Source organism: Poecilia reticulata, linkage group LG5 (assembly GCF_000633615.1).
Source record: "Poecilia reticulata strain Guanapo linkage group LG5, Guppy_female_1.0+MT, whole genome shotgun sequence".
Classification (NCBI taxonomy): domain Eukaryota; kingdom Metazoa; phylum Chordata; class Actinopteri; order Cyprinodontiformes; family Poeciliidae; genus Poecilia; species Poecilia reticulata.
The window spans coordinates 8,396,887-8,416,098 of NC_024335.1; the positions used below are offsets into that span (position 1 = coordinate 8,396,887).

The 19,212-nt window shown below is 36.0% G+C and overlaps 1 protein-coding gene across 9 annotated transcripts in view; it reads left to right on the forward strand.

The window, feature by feature from the left end:
• The window catches only part of r3hdm2 (R3H domain containing 2), a 50,611-nt gene that overhangs the window by 17,131 nt on the left and 14,268 nt on the right, over positions 1-19,212 (forward strand). For 4 of the 9 annotated variants that reach the window (XM_017304914.1, XM_017304910.1, XM_017304911.1 and 1 more), the window contains 13 exons: positions 7,074-7,218; positions 8,521-8,680; positions 8,793-9,012; positions 9,600-9,644; positions 10,557-10,643; positions 10,791-10,914; positions 11,400-11,478; positions 12,100-12,159; positions 12,794-12,934; positions 13,300-13,408; positions 14,125-14,220; positions 15,341-15,390; positions 16,751-16,804. In XM_017304914.1, coding sequence (XP_017160403.1) covers positions 8,854-9,012; positions 9,600-9,644; positions 10,557-10,643; positions 10,791-10,914; positions 11,400-11,478; positions 12,100-12,159; positions 12,794-12,934; positions 13,300-13,408; positions 14,125-14,220; positions 15,341-15,390; positions 16,751-16,804 — 1,004 coding nt within the window. In that variant the 5' untranslated portion in view covers positions 7,074-7,218; positions 8,521-8,680; positions 8,793-8,853. The remainder of the gene's footprint in view (positions 1-7,073; positions 7,219-8,520; positions 8,681-8,792; positions 9,013-9,599; positions 9,645-10,556; positions 10,644-10,790; positions 10,915-11,399; positions 11,479-12,099; positions 12,160-12,793; positions 12,935-13,299; positions 13,409-14,124; positions 14,221-15,340; positions 15,391-16,750; positions 16,805-19,212) is intronic. The other 5 variants (XM_017304913.1, XM_017304915.1, XM_008408456.2 and 2 more) reach the window with 4 other exon arrangements.

Genomic DNA, 19,212 nt, shown 5'->3' on the forward strand with positions numbered 1-19,212 from the left:
CCTGCCAACTCTCCTGACCTGAACCCCATAGAGAATCTGTGGGATATTGTGAAGAGAAAGTTGAGAGACACAAGATCCAACACTCTGGATGAGCTTAAGGCCGCCATCAAAGCATCCTGGGTCTCCATAACACTTCAGCAGTGCCACAGGCTGATTGCCTCCATGCCATGCCGCATTGAAGGCTGCAAAAGGATTCCTGAAAAAGGATTGAGTGCATAACTGAACATAATTATATGAAGGTTGACATTTTTGGTATTAAAACACATTTATTTTATTGGTTGGATGAAATATGCAAATTGTTTGAGACAGGGATTTTGGATTTTCATGAGCTGTATGCCAAAATCACCAGTATTAAAACAATAAAAGACCTGAAATATTTCAGTTAGTGTGCAATGAATCTAAAATATATGACAGTTTAATTTTTATCATTACATTATGGAAAATGATTAACTTTGTCACAATATGCTAATTTTTTGAGAAGGACCTGTATAACTCCAAACCATGAACTGCAGTCAGATGTAAGAAACCATGTATCTATGGTGTACACAGTCAGTTTTTAAGAATATCACTCTTTTTATATGCACAGGTGCAAAACTGAAACAGGACATCTGCATTCATTTGTTCAGAAAGAATGATTATTTAAAAATTTCCTGTGTAAAATATTTCTAAATCTTGCTAGGCAGGTTTCTTAGAAAGGAAATACACTGGGGAATTACCGCTGGGTTTGTTTGCCAAATTATTTTTGTACTTTTTACAAGAAGTTAAGTCGTGCATTTGTCTTGTAATCTTCACTCTTTTTGGTCAATCCTGGCAAATGTTATCTGTCCTCTCAAGGATGGCAATATATGTTACTGTAGTACTGTGTGGAAGATAACAATTGTTATCCAACCAGAATGGCTAAGCAATGCGGAGGTAGCCCTTTAGCGATTGGCTGAACGTGCTTTCATAGTTGCATATAAGAAAACAAACTGAATAATTACTATACGGGAAAATGCGAGTGGCTTGTTTTGTAGCAGTTTTTACATGAATGAGTGAAAGAATTATGATGTTCAGTTTATTTTTTATCATATTTTCCGTACTTTTGTCACTCTGAAGTACAAGTTGCATCACTCAAAAAATGTGTAATGAACATAAAATAAAACACACAAGTGGCATTTATTTAGAAATCATCAAATGTGAGGGGAATCTTGTCCATGTTAATCATTTGATCTGGTCTTGTTTTCTGTTGCCTGCACCGTTCACAAGACTCTTCCAGTGGCACGTTCTTTAAAAAACCCAACTATGGACTTGTTCTTCTGGCTTTGACTATCTTGCTTTCAGCCAATGATTAGCTTTACTTACGGCTGCAGATAGTATTGTTTTTAATTCTTGGTTCATATCATTCAGTGTACCGGTCAAAAAGTGCATTTTGATGAGGAAAAAAATGTATACATATAAATATATACCTCACAATAAATCGGAGGACCAATCAAAATATGAAACAAGTGTGCCTTCACTTATTGTCTGGAAAATATGCTAAAATATAAATTACTTTGACAACCCTGTTATATAGACATGAATGTGCCTGTAATTATCCCAAGTCACATGTATCTTAGTGCCAATATTTCTTTTAAGATTAATTCAGTGATAATTTCAATTTCACAATTTTTAAACAAATTAGAAGGAATATTTGCATTATGTATAAGAGAGACTAATTAAGAGGAAAGTAAATTAAAATGGGAAATACAAGTTGCTAAATAAATAGCGAGGAAATGTATACTTGTTGCTAGGCAACATCCCAAAGAAGGAAGTTGTGAGACTGTAGGAGCAGGTTTAGATCATGTGAGAAACCTGTGAAAATATTTTTGGAGAGTCGATGTTTCTTCAGGCTCTATATGTTATCAGCAATGCTTAATTTTAATACTAAGATTAGGATTTTATCTTTGATTTTATGTTTTCTAAACTCTTGAAGAAGCAGGTTTAGCAATCATATTTTTCTATTCCGTTTCATTTTAGGAAAATATCTGAAAGTGTTGGCCAGTAAATAGTGTGTAAAGCGTTATTCAGTCTATTATTTTTTTTTAACTGCTTGAGAATACTTTTGGAAAAACAAGTTCTGTATAGAATAGCAACAGCCTTTATTGTTCCTCTGTTTAATATCAATAAATAGCCCTGCTTAGTTCTTGATGATGTAGAAAATTATTCAGTTGCAATATTGTCGTCTATTATTCCAGTGAAGATATTGGTTGCAATAAGCCCTCATTTCCCTCTCCTTATGCTCTGTTATCATCTCATGATCTATCTCTACCACTTTCATTGAGCTCAAGCATTTCAGCCACCACAATCTCAGGTTTGGCCATCTAGGGTAGTCTGAGACCATTCTGCTCATCAGATATATTTGACAGCAGCATTAAATACATTTCACTTGAAATGTAATAGTTGACAAAACCATGCATCCACACAGTCCCAGTGGTTGTGGAATTGCAAACATTAAAATATGAATAGCAATTAGATAAATAATGCAGCTATGTATTCTCAAGAATTTTATGTTTTTTCTTTGTGAGATTTTTAAAGATTAGATTTTTGTTCACAAGCACTCATTTCCTTCCATCATGATCTTTCTTTCTCTCCCATCTTCATCAAAGATGCATTTGTGAACAGGATCCCGTCATCGTCCTCTTGAATACACTCCTTATGGAGAGTATCATGAGGACAGGATTGTCAATTTTATGGCCAACAAATATATCTCTACTTAGCTGTGCACTTGACTCATCTGTCTAATTTATCTACACAAATCCTTGTGTCCTCTCTTTCTCACAGAACACGAAGCATATCAGTGTATGTACTTTATAACTATTAGGAGAAACAGAAGAGATGTGCAGTAGAAAGGTAGGCTGGTAGGTAACTAGGGAGGGAGGGAAGGGAAAGAAGGAGAGAATGACTCATAGCTCGTCCCACAGGACTGAGTGGGTTGGCTGAGTGGAGGAGGATGGCGTCAGCAGCAAACCCGACAATTTAAGAAAATACTTCAAAAGATGACGAAAGAGGGAGAGAAAGGTAACTTTTAGTGGCGGGTTTAACAAGTAAGATATTGATGTTTGAGTTCAGCGTGGAAGGATGGGGGTATCCTCATAACCAAGAGGAAAAAAGAAGATTGAGTGGCAAGTAGAAGTAAAGAGACAGATTAAAGAGGAGAAACCCTTTCTTCCTCTGCGTTTGACAGTTCGTGATTCCCTCATCTGTCTTTGTGTGTTTGTTGCTGGTGTTCTTTAACCTACTATCGCTTTCAGTCATCCATTGATGCACTAGCTTTTTAAAACTTTCATTGATAAAAACGGGTATCTCGGTGTCAATACTGTCGTATCTAGCTAAATCTTATGTAAGGGAAGCAGAGACGTTGTTAAATTACAATTCTCCGTGGGTTTTTCCTTTACAGTCCCTCGTTCTCTGCCAGCCCCCTCCTCCCCGCCCTGTGTGAAACTGCAACCAACGCAAAGGGGAATCCTCTCTGACACAGACAAGCACTGGTGCGCAAACACTGTGAGGGCTGCTGATATATGATATGTGCAGGCACTGAGCTTGCACAAACTCTCCCGTCACCCCCTAACCCTCCCACACACACACACACACACACACACCCCCACACGGTTCAGCCTCCACTCGGTGAAGACATAACCTTACTGCCTTGAGTAAAATGAGTTCTCTCTGACGTCAAATGGGCGAGGTGCGCAGCTGAATACAGACGAGCTGAATTGGGTCGAGTTGCCTGTGTGTCTCCCACTTCCTTCTTTGGGTTTGTACGTGCATGCTCCCTCCTGCTTTGCACCTCCATTCACCATTTTATTCATCTCTCATTCAGTTTCCACCAAACAGAGGCATTTTTACTGTGCATGATTCTTCATTGCAGACATTTTTAGGTAGTTGGGTGAATTAAATGACTTGAGCTGAGTATCAAGTGTATCAAGTGCTGCCCGTAAGTATAATTAATAGTCTTCATTTACAATGTGTCTGTTAATTAAAAAATGCTAATCAGGCATATGTCCAGGAAAAAAAACAATGTGGTATTTGTTTTCTTGCAGTACTATGTAAGTTTATTCTTATGTTGTTTTACAGTCTTAAAGTTGTTTAGAGAGAGAATTAAAATGTCTTGGATTGAAAGTCTGTTTGGGTTTTAGGACTATATAAAATAATCTCTCCACACTTCTCAGCAGCTGTGGAGAAGGGACTTTCCCTTTTATTTCTGCAAGTGTAATCTATTTGAGATGTTGTCCTTGTTTGACAGTTGGTCTTGACAAGAAACCTTGTGATATACTTTATTTTGCTTAGCCCACTATCGGATTCGGTGTGGCTGCTTACTACCGCAGTGTTGACCATTGTCATTACTCTTTCTTTCTTTTACCAAACTTCAGCTCTGGGGCTGATGTGATTTTATAGTGGTAACTTGATGCAAAGAGGCAGAGTAGGAAACCTGACCACAGCGTGCATCATCTGTTTACCTGTCATAAGGCAGCAGGAAGCAAACTGCTTATTTGATGCATCAGTTGTTGCATATGGATTAATTAGTAATTTTACCATAAAACTGTATCATGGTGATCTCTAAAAATAGTTAATCATAAAGATATAACCTTTAGCATACATTTGTAGAATTTGGCAATCTATAGGCCAAAAAAGCTAACCTTTTATTTGAAAAAGAAATAGAAATATTTTTCTAAAATATAAATGTTTTAGAAAAAGAACTTTTCCAAAGGCAGATTTTATGTGTGACTGCTTTACCCCATGCGTGCACCTGGGAAGCATTTACATATCACATGAAACTTAAACTGACTACTTTTTTACTTGATGTCTTGGAGCTTTTGGATTGACCTACTTATTAATATAAACTGCACATTACACTGCTTTATTACTTTTGAACTCTTATTGTCTTTAATGGATGCATATCACAACTTACGATATCATTTTAGACATTGTATGCTGCATAAATTGTCGTGCATCAAACACATTGACTATGTCAGCCAGTCATAAATGGATACACATTACCTGTGATGTCTTATTCTTTGAAACCACTGGAGATTTAGCATTAGTTTTCAGAAATCTTATTGGAGAACTCTTGTTTCACTGAATGTTTCATGTGAACATGAAACATGCATTTCTGCACTGCATGCTTTCTTTAACTCTCTACACAGCACACACTGTAAGAAATGCATTAGAACCCAAGTTTTGCATTCCACTAATTCAAGGCCATAGATGGTTAACAATATAACAATTAGTTAGCGAGTGAGATTGAATGAGGATAAAACAATTTGTCATTGCAGCTAAATGAAGTCCAGATGTTTGCTGTTTGGTGCCAAGTGACTGACCCATAGGATGGCGCTTTAAACAGATGATTTATATTTTTTCATAAGTTGGAAATGCTACTGAAAATGTATGTTGGTACTGCAGCAAAATACTTTAATCTGTTGTCTGTACTCATTAGAATTTTGCTATTTGCTATTGCCTGGATATCTAGCTCACCAGATATCCAAGCAATGTAAAATAACCTGGATATCTAGTGAGCTACATTAAACTACAATAATATCTCAAGTTAAAAGAACCTGGATTAAATGGTGTAACTGTCGTCAGTGTTTGTCTTTGTATTAGCGATGGTGAGTGCTCTCTGCATTCAGTGTTGTTTATTATTACTCTTTCGTTCATCCCCACTTTACTCACTCAAATCAAATGGCAGCAGTTAAGAATGACGTTATCGTCTCCTTGGCAACCCAGTGGGAAACATCATGTCTGTGTTGAAAGAAGCTATGGAGTGTTGATGACAGAACTGTGTAAACATAAGAGGACTGGGAGGAGAAGCTGGTTTATTCATAAGCATCCCATTAGTAGTTTTGAGCTACAATTTTTTTCTGCTTCCTCTCTGTTATTAAGCAAGCACTGACATTTGAAATGAATAATTGTCGCTGCTTGGTAGTTCAGAAGCCTTCTCTCTGTTTCTCCCAGAACACACAGAGGGCTATTTTTGGAATGACTGAGTCAGATCTACCTTACAGTGTGGCTGTTTTTTGTGCTGCTGTGGTAGATTTCTGCAAGCAAAGTGAGGTTGGGGAATGTGGGTGTCGTTGTCAATGATCTAGTGTTGCTGCTGATGCTGTTGATAATGACGACTTTGCTGCTGCATCACCTTGGTCTTTCCCACATTGGAAATCCCTGCCTCATCGGTTTCCTCATTCCAAACAATACAGAGATCTTGGTAAATTTATTGTTGCCTTGGTTTGTTTACGCATGTCATCCATTAAACATATTCTTAAATTTGTGCCTCCTGGAATTCTGAACCCCCCGGAATTTACTGACTTGTAAAACTGATCACCAGTAAATGTGTTCTTAATGAGCACTATACTATAGTTCAGTAGTTTGTCTTCCAAATTGCATTTTTATTTTTAAATTAAATATAAAATCTACAATGGTAATTTTAGCCAGAATCGTCATAGTTATTGTTGTAAGATATATTTTTGTTGGTAATGACTTACCATTTGATATACAATTTGTAAATGGAGTTGAAGGTGTGGAATGTAACAAAGTCTGGTCATTTAGAAATATTTGTGTTTGCATGGATCTGAAATGATGGCAATGACAGTTTTTGGATCCTTAATTTCTTTGTAAGCCCAGAATAAAACTTTGACTTGTTTAAACTATTGTTTCTCTAAATTCCCAAATTTTTTTATACTTCCCTAATTATTACCAATAATGGAGAGCAGCTCCAGACTGTGGAACTGGGATCTTAGGTAATCTGAGATTCTCTCTTTTTTGTCCTTTTGGTGCTTGCTCAATTATTTCCAATGTGAATTTTCAGAATTGCAAGCACAGCTTTCAAATGTTCATGCTCAGATTGATTTTAGCATTCTAAAAACATGTCTTCCAGGCTGTAAAAGTCAAACACTGAGCAGCGAGCGTTTGTGCTGATTTTAAAGCCCATTCCCAGTAAGCTCTTAGCTCTCAGCTGCTCTGTCCTCCTCCCTGCCAGAAATAGCAGCAGCAGCAGCGATGAGTCACGCAGTGTGTGAAAGATGACGTCATTCGTGTCTTCCTCTTCTGTTCATGGTGCCCAGGGCTCCAGACTGTAGGCAAGTAAGCCGAAGGCAGAGACGAGAGGCCCTAGACGACCTCTAAAGGTGGTGACTGGCCTGTTGGTGTCCCCCCTCCACTTCACACTCAGCCTGGCAGAGTGCTGCCTCTTCAATTCATCTGACTGCTGTAAATATATTTCATTTCATGTGTTTTTCATTATGTATTGTTGATATTTCCTCACTAAATGTCTCTCGCAGCAAATGTTTTTCTGTTTTGAGAAAATTACTGTTTAGAAGTTTCCTCTGTGTTTTAGTAGTTTGCTAAAAGGGGCCCTTAACTGTCAAAAATGTTTGATAAACCAAAAATCTCAGTTGAGCTTCACAAAATATGTAAAAAAAAATGTATGTAAAAAAAACCCCACTTCGGCCTTAGTAAAAAGTAATACTGTACAATGTTATTTGGTTGCCATTTGTTTATAGCTTATATAACATTTCACTAAAGAAATGTGCTATTGTTAAAGCAACAAATGATCTCATTTGATTTGTTTGAACAATATTGGAAAACACAATACTTATTTTTGTTGGTGTCTTTTGTAAAACACAATAAAATATTGCGGTAAAGCTTTAGATGACTGTTTAGTTCCAAATAATTTTTTTTCTCAAATACGTTGACACCTTGAGTGTTTAATTTTTCATTATCATAGCCGGTCTTCAGTGTAGCACAATTTTATCTAGAAATTACTTAAATATATTTCTAAATTGTTTGAAACATAGTATCATAAGAAAATAGCACATTTCTGGTGTCTAATGCATTGTTTGCAGAATGACTTAATGAATGAACTAGTTGTATTTGTTGCCATAAAGGTAATGAATCCCTTTCATAAGAAATGTTTTATTCTGAATATGTAAATGTGGAGGAAAAATTATTTAGAGAAACAATGAGAAGACTTTTGATGCTGATTCCTGTTTTTTGTGAATCTTTGACTTGCATAAAGTAATTTTAACTGATTCTAATTTATTTTTATAAAAATATACACAAGGAAACCATTTCAAATATTTTATTATAATAGGAGGGAAAATGATGCCATGACACTGTTGCTGTCAAATAGGAATTTGTCACTTTAAAATTGAGATTAAATTACTATTGAGTTGAGATTGTAAATTGAGTTTTCTTTTTTTTTTATCAGCAAGGCTAGGATTACACAAATGGCCTCTGTGTAAATTCTAGAAGAGAGGGGCTGGTGCTTACTGAAGCTCTGAAATGTCCAAAACCATAATTTTCCATGTCGCAGAGGTTGAAAACCATAAAGAATAAAATAAAGCACAGGATTATACTTCTTTCTCTTTTTCTGGTATCGTGATGCTGTAAATCAGCTGATTTCTCTGTGCATCTCCAAACAGTTATTTTGCATTTAAAACCATTTTGCTGTCTTAAGTTATACCTTTCATATGGTTTATTACATTTTTTGTTGTTTTTGTTTCCCGACAGCCTTTACCCCAAGACCCAAGGCTTGCCATGGAATTCACTTTACCCCCTGCTGTCGCCTAGCCTAGTACACTACCTTAGTGGATTCCCTTCATCTCCCTGTGTGTGGTTCTTACCCACACTCACTGTAAAAAGTTCAGCATAGACCTGGTACCTCCAACAGGTAACTACTTTAAAGGACAAGGAACAGCATAAAACTTTGTGCTCAGTTGTAAAAAAAAAAAAAAAAAAAAAAAAACTACATCTCTTCTGAAAATGTGCTTTTACTCTCATAGCCACCCCTGGGTCCTCCACCAATCCCCTCCCCACTCCCACCCTCTCCCCTCCCCTAAGAAGATGTCACTGAGCCTGACAACAGACATCCAGCAGGAGGGAGAGAGTGGGCTACAAATCGAGCCCTGCAGTCGAGGTAAAAGCTCTCCTCAACCACAGAGCACCAAGGATGGGACAGGAGAGGGGCCAGAGCCAGATGATAACTCTCCACAGGATGCGCAGGTAAGAGGATCTGACAATAAGAAGTCCCATCTGTATCTCACTTGATGAGTGATAAAATCACTTCAAATTCACTTGGTTTCTCAGCGGGTTTCTCTGCTTTAAAGTTGCACCTGATCTGCACAGTGTGATGAGCTCTGCAGCAGCATGGAGGTCTGAGACAGGAAGATCTCTACTTTAAATCAGTTTTTGAATAGAGATCTTTGTCATTTTTGTGCTTTAATAATACAGAGGCACTAAGTAAACAGAAATGTTTGTCATGCTGTTCATTTTTAGTACACACATAAGTTATATATATCATTTTAATACTTTTTGAAAGGTATTATTAAATATCTATAATGTCATTGGTAGCTATAGGTCTGCTTACATGATGCATAAGGATGCAGAAGGTTGTGGCATCAAATTTAATCAAATTTAATGTTTAAACATTTTGTTTAAACATTGAGCAGGGAAAACCTAATATTTGTGTAGATGCTGCCACTAGAATGTCCTGTAATCTTTGAATTGGCTTCTAATTCGAATCCATTATTGTTATGAATATTTAAATTGCACCCTAATATTAAAGTATTATTTTTCTTTTGCTTTAATAGCAGAAGCGGGCTACTAACCACAGCCATGGCAGGAAAAGGGCCAAGGTAAGTGAATTTCAGCATAATTGATATTACTTTATAATCCTGGTGCTTGAAATGACTTTTTGCTCATTTGCTGCATGGGATATCTTTTCATCCTTCCGGCTTTGTAATCCACTGACCTACAGTCAACTGTTTGCATTATATCATTGGCTTAAAATCCTAAATCTGATAAGAAGGTTAACAGTAAATGGGCTACTGACCTTAGTAAGGCTTTGGAACTGCACTTTACCTGTTGGACTAACTGAATGTTTCATATAATCAGAAGAAATAGCAGAGCAAGCCAATTTCTTTTGAGACTAGAATGATAATTTCTTAAAACAGATGGAATTGGTTTAATACATCTTTCTTAGGCACTTTTCTTTTATACTAATTCCAGTTAATTAAATTTGCTTACTAGATAACTGCATACATGTTCTTAAAATATTATTAAATAGCTATTGTGAAAACATCATCTTGGTGCGTGGTTAACCGTCTATTCAGTTTATAGTCTGACTACATAGTTCAGTGACTTTCTCATCAGTTTATATATTAAACTGTTCTTTTTATCTTTCTTTTCCATTTTCATGTTTTATGGGAGTTAATTTGCCTTTTGTAGGATTATGGCAAGTTTTTGCATTATGATGCATTGGAATATATATTGGGTGCTTTGGAAGCAGAAATGGAAAAACTAGGCGACAAAGGCAATAACCTGTCTTATTACAACAAATCTCTAGATTTTGCACACATGGCAATTGTTGTGCTGTATTTGAAAGTTTATTTTATTCTTCTCATTGTAAGCATCAAACATGTCAAATATTTGACAGAAAAAGGCAAAATAAAAATAAAAATTCTAACACATTTTTGTCTCAATTTGGATGTTTTTTGTATTATCATATTTTATCAAATTTCTTCTCAAATTCATCTTGTTTGTTTCAGTCTAATGCCAAAATGAAATTAGTACGGAGTCTGGCAGTATGCGAGGAGTCATCTGGTCCTTTCCCCAACGATGGACCCCCAGAATCGGTATCACTTTTTAGTTTTTTTTTTCGACATAACCAGTTACCACAGTCTTTAACTCTTAACTCATCCCTGAGTTTAGAGCTGCTTGTTGCTTTTTTTGTAATTCATTACAAATATTAAAAGGCATTTTTTTTTTGTTGATGTCTAAAGGAAATCATCCAGCTTCACATCAGTTGCCCATCAGACAAAGAGGAAGAAAAGTCTTCAAAGGACGAGTATGAAAATGAAGAAAAGGAGAAGAAGGACAAGACTCCTCGAAAGATGCTGTCACGTGGTAAGACACGGTTTGATGGTGGTCGTTGTTTGTACCAGAGACTGACATAATTGTGCTTCTTTAGATTGTAGGATATTTTGTAATGTGAATGTCTCTTCATCAGGGCTAAGAGATACTTTTGAAACAGTTTCAAAGTACAAATAAGACAATTATAGTACACCGCATTCTTTCTCTGCAAGACTCCTCAGTGTCAGATGGAGAGGAGCAGAAGATGAAATGGCTTACCTGTGTGTCTGTGCAGTGTGGTTTTGAAGTAATGTTGCCCTCTAGAGGGTGTTTCTCTCTGTATATTCTGAACACATCTAGCACATATCTGACTATTTTTTAAAGCATTAAACATGTCTATTTATCTTCAGCCACTTGAGATATCTTCATATGGCATATGTTCACAATGTATCTTGTTTTATTTTTGTTTTTTTGTTTCTTGGTTGTTTGTTTTTAGTGAAATTATTTTTATTCATTCTTTTTTTTTTTTCCTCCAATAGATTCCAGTCAGGAATACACCGACTCCACAGGCATTGATGTTCATGAGTTTTTGGTCAACACACTGAAAAACAATCCCAGGTATGAGTACAACCAAAGACTCAAGGTTATAATGAACATAGTAAATAATACAAACAGATCAGGGATGTAAAGTAATTTTATTTCTTTAGGCATTGAAAATAAATGCATTTTATTTGCTAATGTTGTTTATGCACTTTGTAAATATTCGCACAAAAAGTATTTAGAGTAATCACAGAATTCCACATCTGTTTCCATCATGGATAACAATACATTTGATGGTGATATTTTGATGCACTTTTTCTTTTTTTTCTTTTTTCTTTTTGCTGTGTGGAGATTGTACAGTGTAAAGACTTACCAAAGTAGTAAAATCATTATATTGTTGCTAATAGGGTAATCATAATTGCTATTGTTGTGTGCAAATGTTCATACTATTATCTCATTGCATGTTTTTCTGCATTTTTTTCTTGCCTAAGTTGATCTTTAGAGTTCTTATAAAGTGGTTAGATTAATGCCTTCAATTTGCATGTAAAGAAACTCCTGGTATTTTTTTCTTAACTACCATCAAAATAATTTGTTTTTATTGATTTCTCAAACTTAAGTGGCGAATTTACTATATTTTAAATGGAGGACTCTGTGGTCCCCCTGAATTCTCTAATTTGTTTTCTCCCTTTGACCCACCAGGGATCGAATGATGCTGCTTAAACTAGAACAAGACATCCTGGAGTTCATTAATGACAACAAGTAAATCTGTCTTTCATTACACTAAATTTGTTTTTACACTTAAGATCATATTTTTTTTCCTAGATTGCTACATTAGTGATTAGTGAGTTTGAACTTGATTATCCCATTGTCTACAGGATCCCCATTATGTGCCAGAAATAACTTGCATTTAGACTAAATAGCTCTAAATTTTAGAGCTACTCAGTAGAGAATCTTGACCATCATCACAACCCTAATGTGTCCACTATCACATCTGAAAGTGATGCCTAGATGACACTATTTAATGGGCTGTTATTTTGAGTGCCATACATTCACACCTATCATACCAACAAAGACAGTTTGACTGACTTTTTTGATACCCATTTTTAATGACTGAGAAGCTACAGCTCACAGAGAGTGATTGAAATTCTGTTGTTTTTGGAGAAGAACACATTGAGGGAGGAAAATGGGCATTATTTGCTACTGATATAGCCACCTCAGTATTCAACAATAATATCACAGTTACATTCTTACCTATTACGGTTTACCCCTAATTTCAAGTCCCAACTTCTTGATTCTCTTTTTATGCTTTTTCAACATTCAACAAGAGAGAATTCAACTTAAGAGCAAATAAGTCATGTAACAATTACTAACTTATGCTTTTTTCCACTTGCAGTAACCAGTATAAGAAATTTCCTCAGATGACTTCGTATCATCGAATGCTGTTGCATCGTGTGGCCGCCTACTTTGGCATGGATCACAATGTAGATCAGACAGGAAAGGCCGTCATCATCAATAAGACTGGAAACACTCGCATGTGAGTGTGTCACAATTTAGTACTGAAACTTTATAAATGTTTTGAAGTTTTCTTTAGTGACATGTTTTGAAGTTTATTTACTATCTTGTTTGGCATATAAAATACTTTTGATTTTAGTTTGGAGATAATGGGACATAGTAGATATGTGCCATGGACAAATCTGTGATTAGGCAGATTTTCGATGAGTAACTTGGACTCACAAAATGTATGAACCATGAATAGATGAATAGGCAAAGGTCAACTCTACAAGAAAAAGCTTTTTAACATTTTTTCTTAGTTCCTTGCCTTTTGACTTCTCTTAAATGTGGTTCACTGTCATTTTGCATCCTTTAATAAATAACTGTTCATTATATTTTATCCAACAGCCCAGAGCAACGGTTTTCTGAACACATCAAGGATGAACGCAACATGGACTTTCAGAAGAAGTTCATCCTTAAAAGAGATGATGCTAGTATGGACAAAGATGATAATCAGGTTGGTTAGTTGTCATTACCAAATCCATTTAAATCACCATACTCTTTTATACCGACATACAGTTGTTAGTGGTCATTAAGTCACAAAAGGTATCAAGTACACCAAAGCAAGGCAAAAACAAAGTGCTTAATCTTCTATTTGCACGTTTGATTTATTTCTTTTAAATCCTGATACATACAGTCATAGAATTGAAAAAGATAAAACTTGCATGTTTGTCAGCACTGTTACTTTCTGGAACAATAGTTTTTGCAATGCAGACGAGGAGTTTGCAGTTATTCCACTTTGCTGTCAAACGACTAAACTTTCTCTTTAGGAGTCACGACTACAGCATCTTCCATTTGTTTCAAAATTGCCCTGCTGGCAAGTTATGAAATCTCAGCATGTTCTATACTTTGTCCACTTTCAAAGTAACAACTGCACTATTTTCCATTTGTTTAAAACTACCCATACACCTTTTGCAAGATTTGGTACTTTTTCTTAGTGCTTTATTTAATTTGGTCCAGCATTTTTCTATAAGCTGGAATAATTTTATTTAGGGCTGGTTACATAAAGAGAGAGATTCTTCATTTGAATATTGGACCTATAATTTGATCGTTCAAATTGTTTTCAGCATTTTCTTTTTTTTGACATGTTTAGCGAGGTGAACAAACATGGGATAGATTAGCACTGCCTTTACCATTTTAAGTTGTAATACGTTTTGTCTTTGCAAATTTTAGATCCGTGTGCCACTGCAGGACGGGAGGCGTAGCAAATCTATTGAAGAGCGAGAAGAAGAATATCAGCGGGTACGAGACAGGATCTTTGCCCGAGAAGTAAGTATTTATTTTCTACGGTCCTTTTTTTATTTCATGTTATATCATGTTTGCAACATTTGCTTAGAATATTTTTGAGTGTATTCTAATTATTGAGCAATTATTTGGTCAAGATTTAGATGTCTTGGGTATTTTAATTATATAAACTATGAAATTGTGGTAAGTTTTAGACTAGTCAGGAAATCAGGAAAAAAAATTGTTATACAAAAAAAAAATTTGAACTTACATGTGCTATGTAAAGGAAAGTACACTGTAATTGCTTTTCAGTCATAATTCCATGATTACATTGGCACAATCTGAAATTGCTTCACTTTCAGAACGTCAGGGAAAGAAAGTTGTGTAACCTTTTGCAGAACATGTTGTTCTTAAGAGACTTTCAGACAGGTTAAAAAAAAGAGGAGAAAAAGTACTTTATGTATTTTGTCTAAACTTAAAGGGCTTATGTAAGAATGTCTTGAAAGGGAAAATATGGCATTGAAGGCCTTATTATTAAAGTAATTCTTTTTTTTATACAGTGGAAAACAAGTTATTGTGCCTTTTTCTATTTTACCGTAATCATCTAGTGCTAACAAATTATTAGTTCTATCCTTTAAGGAGTTCTTGAATCTTAGGTTTGGAGGAAACTCCTGCTGGGTTTTCTTAAGGCTTTTCCACCAAAACTGTTCCAGTGCTCATTCAGGCTCAGTTAATACACCATTTTGACAGCATTTGTGAACATCCCCAGCCAAGCGATCTCTGTAATCAACATTTTTATGAGTGGATGTGTTACCCACATTTACATATGCAGCTCTAAATAGTGTTTGTTGGGCAGATTAGAAGCCAGACTGACTCAGGAGTTTTAACCATGATATCACAACATCTGATTTGATTGTTTGCCTCAAATCTTCTGAAAAAAGTGGTTCTCTCCTTATAGACCGGCCAAGACTTAGTGTTGTGATACAACAAATGTTTTGTTGCTGGCAGCTGTAGAAACGGAAAAACCTGGTGCTAAGCCAGCATTTGCATCAGTTAGGTGGAAAATCCTTGTTGTTGCCTAAACTGTTGAATTTTGAAATGTTGACAAGCCAAAATGATGCTGGGAACGTGTTACTAATAGAATTATGCATTTCATAATGTGCAGGTGTCCTTTTTTTTGCAGTCGTCTCAAAATGGATACATCAATGACAACAGGTAAGTTGGTGATTTCTCTTGGATAGCTTTGTGTGTGTTTCGTATAACTGTCGTTTTCACCTCTTTCATAATTAAAACTGCTTATTTAGTTCTCAGTTGATAAGGGGGATCATAAGGCATTGGTAATCAAGTCTTGTACATTGGTTCCTCTAAACTTGTCTTAGTACAGTGGTTCTTAACCTTTTTTGAGGTACCGAACCCACCACTTTCATATGCGCACTCACTGAACCCTTCTGTAGTAATAAATAAAATATGATTTCCCCCCCGCCCAAATTCAAGACATAGGGGTGACCCAACTAAAGTCTAGTCGGGTCACCCCAAGAACACTAAATCTTCTTAAAAGGTAGAGTCTCTGAGAACAGTTCTTCAAAATATAGTCGGTGTTTTCAGCAAAGTTGAGCTGACTGTCCAGGAACAACCCAAGGTATTTAAAATTTGCCACAGTTTCAACAGGTTGGCCATCGAGAGAAACTGGAACCACTTTAAGGTCTTGTTTAGATCATTTAATTAGCTCTACATTCTTAAGAGAATGAATAATAAATAATAAAGACTTTGCGGTATTCTGATTTAGTAATGTAATTATATTAATTGTGTTACCACCCCCACAGCACTAGTGACAGTAGCAAACCCGAAAAGATGCGACTAAGGAGCAGATTTAGAAGTACACTGAAAGCTACAGAATTTGGTAAAAATGGTGAGTTTTGCTGAAGTAATTAAAGACACAAGTTCAAATCCATGCTGAGAGTGGAAGTCCTTCAATCAGTGCTCCTCCGCAGCTCTGATTGGCTCAGCAATGTAACGTGATCCTCTGCAGCAAGTGATAGCAAAGTGGGGCGTCATCACGACTTTACACAAGTGTGTCTTTACCTCCGCTGCAGAGGCTCCGCCGAACCCCTGAGACCGACTCATCGAACCCCTGGGGTTCGATCGAACCCAGGTTAAGAACCACTGTCTTAGTAGTATTTTCTTTAATGAGAATCTATGAAATAACTTGTTTAAAGATGTTTATTTTTACTTATATTAACTACTATGTTATTTATTATGACACACAGGTTTATTACCCTTTCTGTAAAGCTAAGTTTTAGTAATTTTGCAGTTTTTACTAATGAGTTAGGTCACCCAGCAGTTAGTCTCTTAACATTTAGTTTGGTAGATGAGGGCCTAATTTGCTGAGAGTGAGACAAAGAAGCAGCGTGGGCTTCTCATGAGTTGAATTTTTGCCTTGTGTGCATTTCACCCTTTCTTCTCGAGGTTTTTTTTTTTTTTTACTGTTCCTACCTTTCCTTTTCTTTAAGCCATTTCCTGTCCTCCTATTCAGACTTGTAACCTGAGCATTTTCTCCTAATGTTAACCCCAACAGACTTTCCACTGAGGGCTACTGCTCTAGCTCTCAAAAGAGGAGACAGATCTTTAGGTATTGGGGAGCTGCTGACTCACTAGTGTGTTGCCATGCCCATTTTTTGAAAGTGGTCTGGTGATGACATTGGTGACCTGTGGTGATTATTATCTTTGCTTGGCGTACTGGGCTGATAAATGGCTACGTTAGCATTGCACCGTGGATGCATGGCTGCTTTGTGGTTTCACTGGAAACTGATCTACTCACCCTTCCACCCTTCCACCATCAGCTACACTGTAATGGAAAAGTATCCACATCAATTTCACAGTGATCTGCTTGTTTTGTGGTTGATTTAGCTGTGTAATTATCAAAATGTTACCCAACAGAAAACTTGTTTGGAAATTAACATGATGTTAAAATAACATTAAAATCGAGAAGAATCAATTATGTTTTTTAACATTAACAATTTTATTTTTAAAATTTGAGATGTGCTAATTTTATTAATGGGTCAAAATTTATTCCATTTAATATCGACAAAAGGTAAAATCTTAGATTTATTTTCTGTAGGATTATTAGACCAAACAAATGTAAAACATCCTTAAAAGCCATTGACCACTTTTCTGCAGGTGCCAACATGGGGAAAGCGTAACTTTCTGAAGTGAATTAATTCAATCAACAAAGCAAGATCATTTATGATTTATAGTTTCTAATGTCTTTTTCACATTGAACAATGTCCAGAGAGATGCTGTTTCTTTGTTGTGCACACACATCTGTCCCACCTTAATTCTCATCCAGAGAGCCAGTCATTCACACAGTGCAACCATTCAGCCTCCATCTTAGTACTCTGGCCAGACAGTTTTAAGGCTTTGTCTTTTTTTTTTTTTTGGTTGTCTTTTTAAATATAGTTTTGTTTTGTTTTGTTTTCTTCAAAGTTCCATTGATCTTGCTCTGATCAGTTGTAATCTTCTAAGTTAGACATAAGTTGTAGTTGTAATCAAACTTCAGGATCCCCATACACTTTTTACGCTGTCAAAATTTTCTCCCAGTCTGTCACATTCATTAGAATCACATGTAATTCACTTGTGTCGGAGATGGTCCAGAAAGTTTAACTTGGACTGTTTTAGGCTAAAGTGGACAAAATATTCTTCCATCTTGGGCCCACATGTATTGATGTGCAATGTAAAGCTTCTAGAGAAAAGACAATTTCTTGCAAATCACGTTGTCTGATTAACTTTTTTTTTTTTAAATGGTCTGCAATGATTGGTTGCAATCATTGCAGACCATTGAAGCGTCACAAACCTGGCAATTTACAAGTAGCTGTAACAGCTGGTTTCTAGTGGGGTTATAGTGGAACTGTTGAGTGAAATTAACATTTCTTTACTAAGCAGTGTTTCTACTTGAATCTGATCAGAACGTCTTATTTTTCATCCTTTTATGATGCTATCAAGATCTAGCTTGTGATCTGTGTAAGCATCAGCTAGACGGTACAGATTATCTTCTCCAAATGTCATCTATAGCATTGTAACAATGATGGGTAAGCAGTATAGTAGTAATTATTATTTTTTCATTCACAGACCTTCAAACACTTCAGTTCTTTGTTGAATACTCCTTGTTCTTTACCTGCTTTTTAACTTTGTTGCCCAAGGTAATTTCAACGTCTAACATGCCATCTTAAATATTTTGTATTGTAAGAACAGGCTTTTGCAGATTAAACAGTGCTTCGGTTAATTTGACATCATATTCATCATCACATTCAGTCGTCCACTGATGGTTTTTCCTGCAATTCTGTTTACATGTGAGGTTTGCTGGCGTGAGAAATTGAGATCAAATCTCATGTGATCAACAGCAAAATCCCTTCTGCTCTCTTCTTTTGCTAATCCTGGCATCGTCTTTGTTTGCAGCGTGAAACCAGTGTGTTCCAGCCTGTTCAGAGCGCCATTGCACTCACCCTTCCTTAAGAGGTTGAGCAGCACAGAGCCTCAAAATAGTTCCTCCATTAATTAGTCTTTCTGAAATATTCATGAGCCACATTAAAAACTACTTGCTGTTCAGTAGGGTTTCATAATCTGAATCAGTTCTACCATAAACAAAGTTGCAAGTCCTTTAAAAAATTTATAATTTTCCCTTCTACATAAATAATCAAATTTCATCACTGTTTTACCTCTAAGATGACAATACATACAAAGATGACAAGTGTTGACAGTTCAAATTTTATTTTATTTGAAAATTGCAGAATTGTTATTTTTGATGGGCAGGATGCTGAGTACAGGTTGCACATATAATGTGGCCATTACTAGAGGGACAGTTTCATATCATAATAGGTTGGCAGAGAGTAAAAATACCAAGTGCTCATCTTGTAGGTGGTGTGTGTGAGTCTGAGTGTTGATGCACATTTACTTCTTAACATTATACTGTTTGTACATTTTGTTAAAATTTTGATGTTTGTCTCATTTGCTATTACTCGAAGAGGGCATGATTTTTTGTTT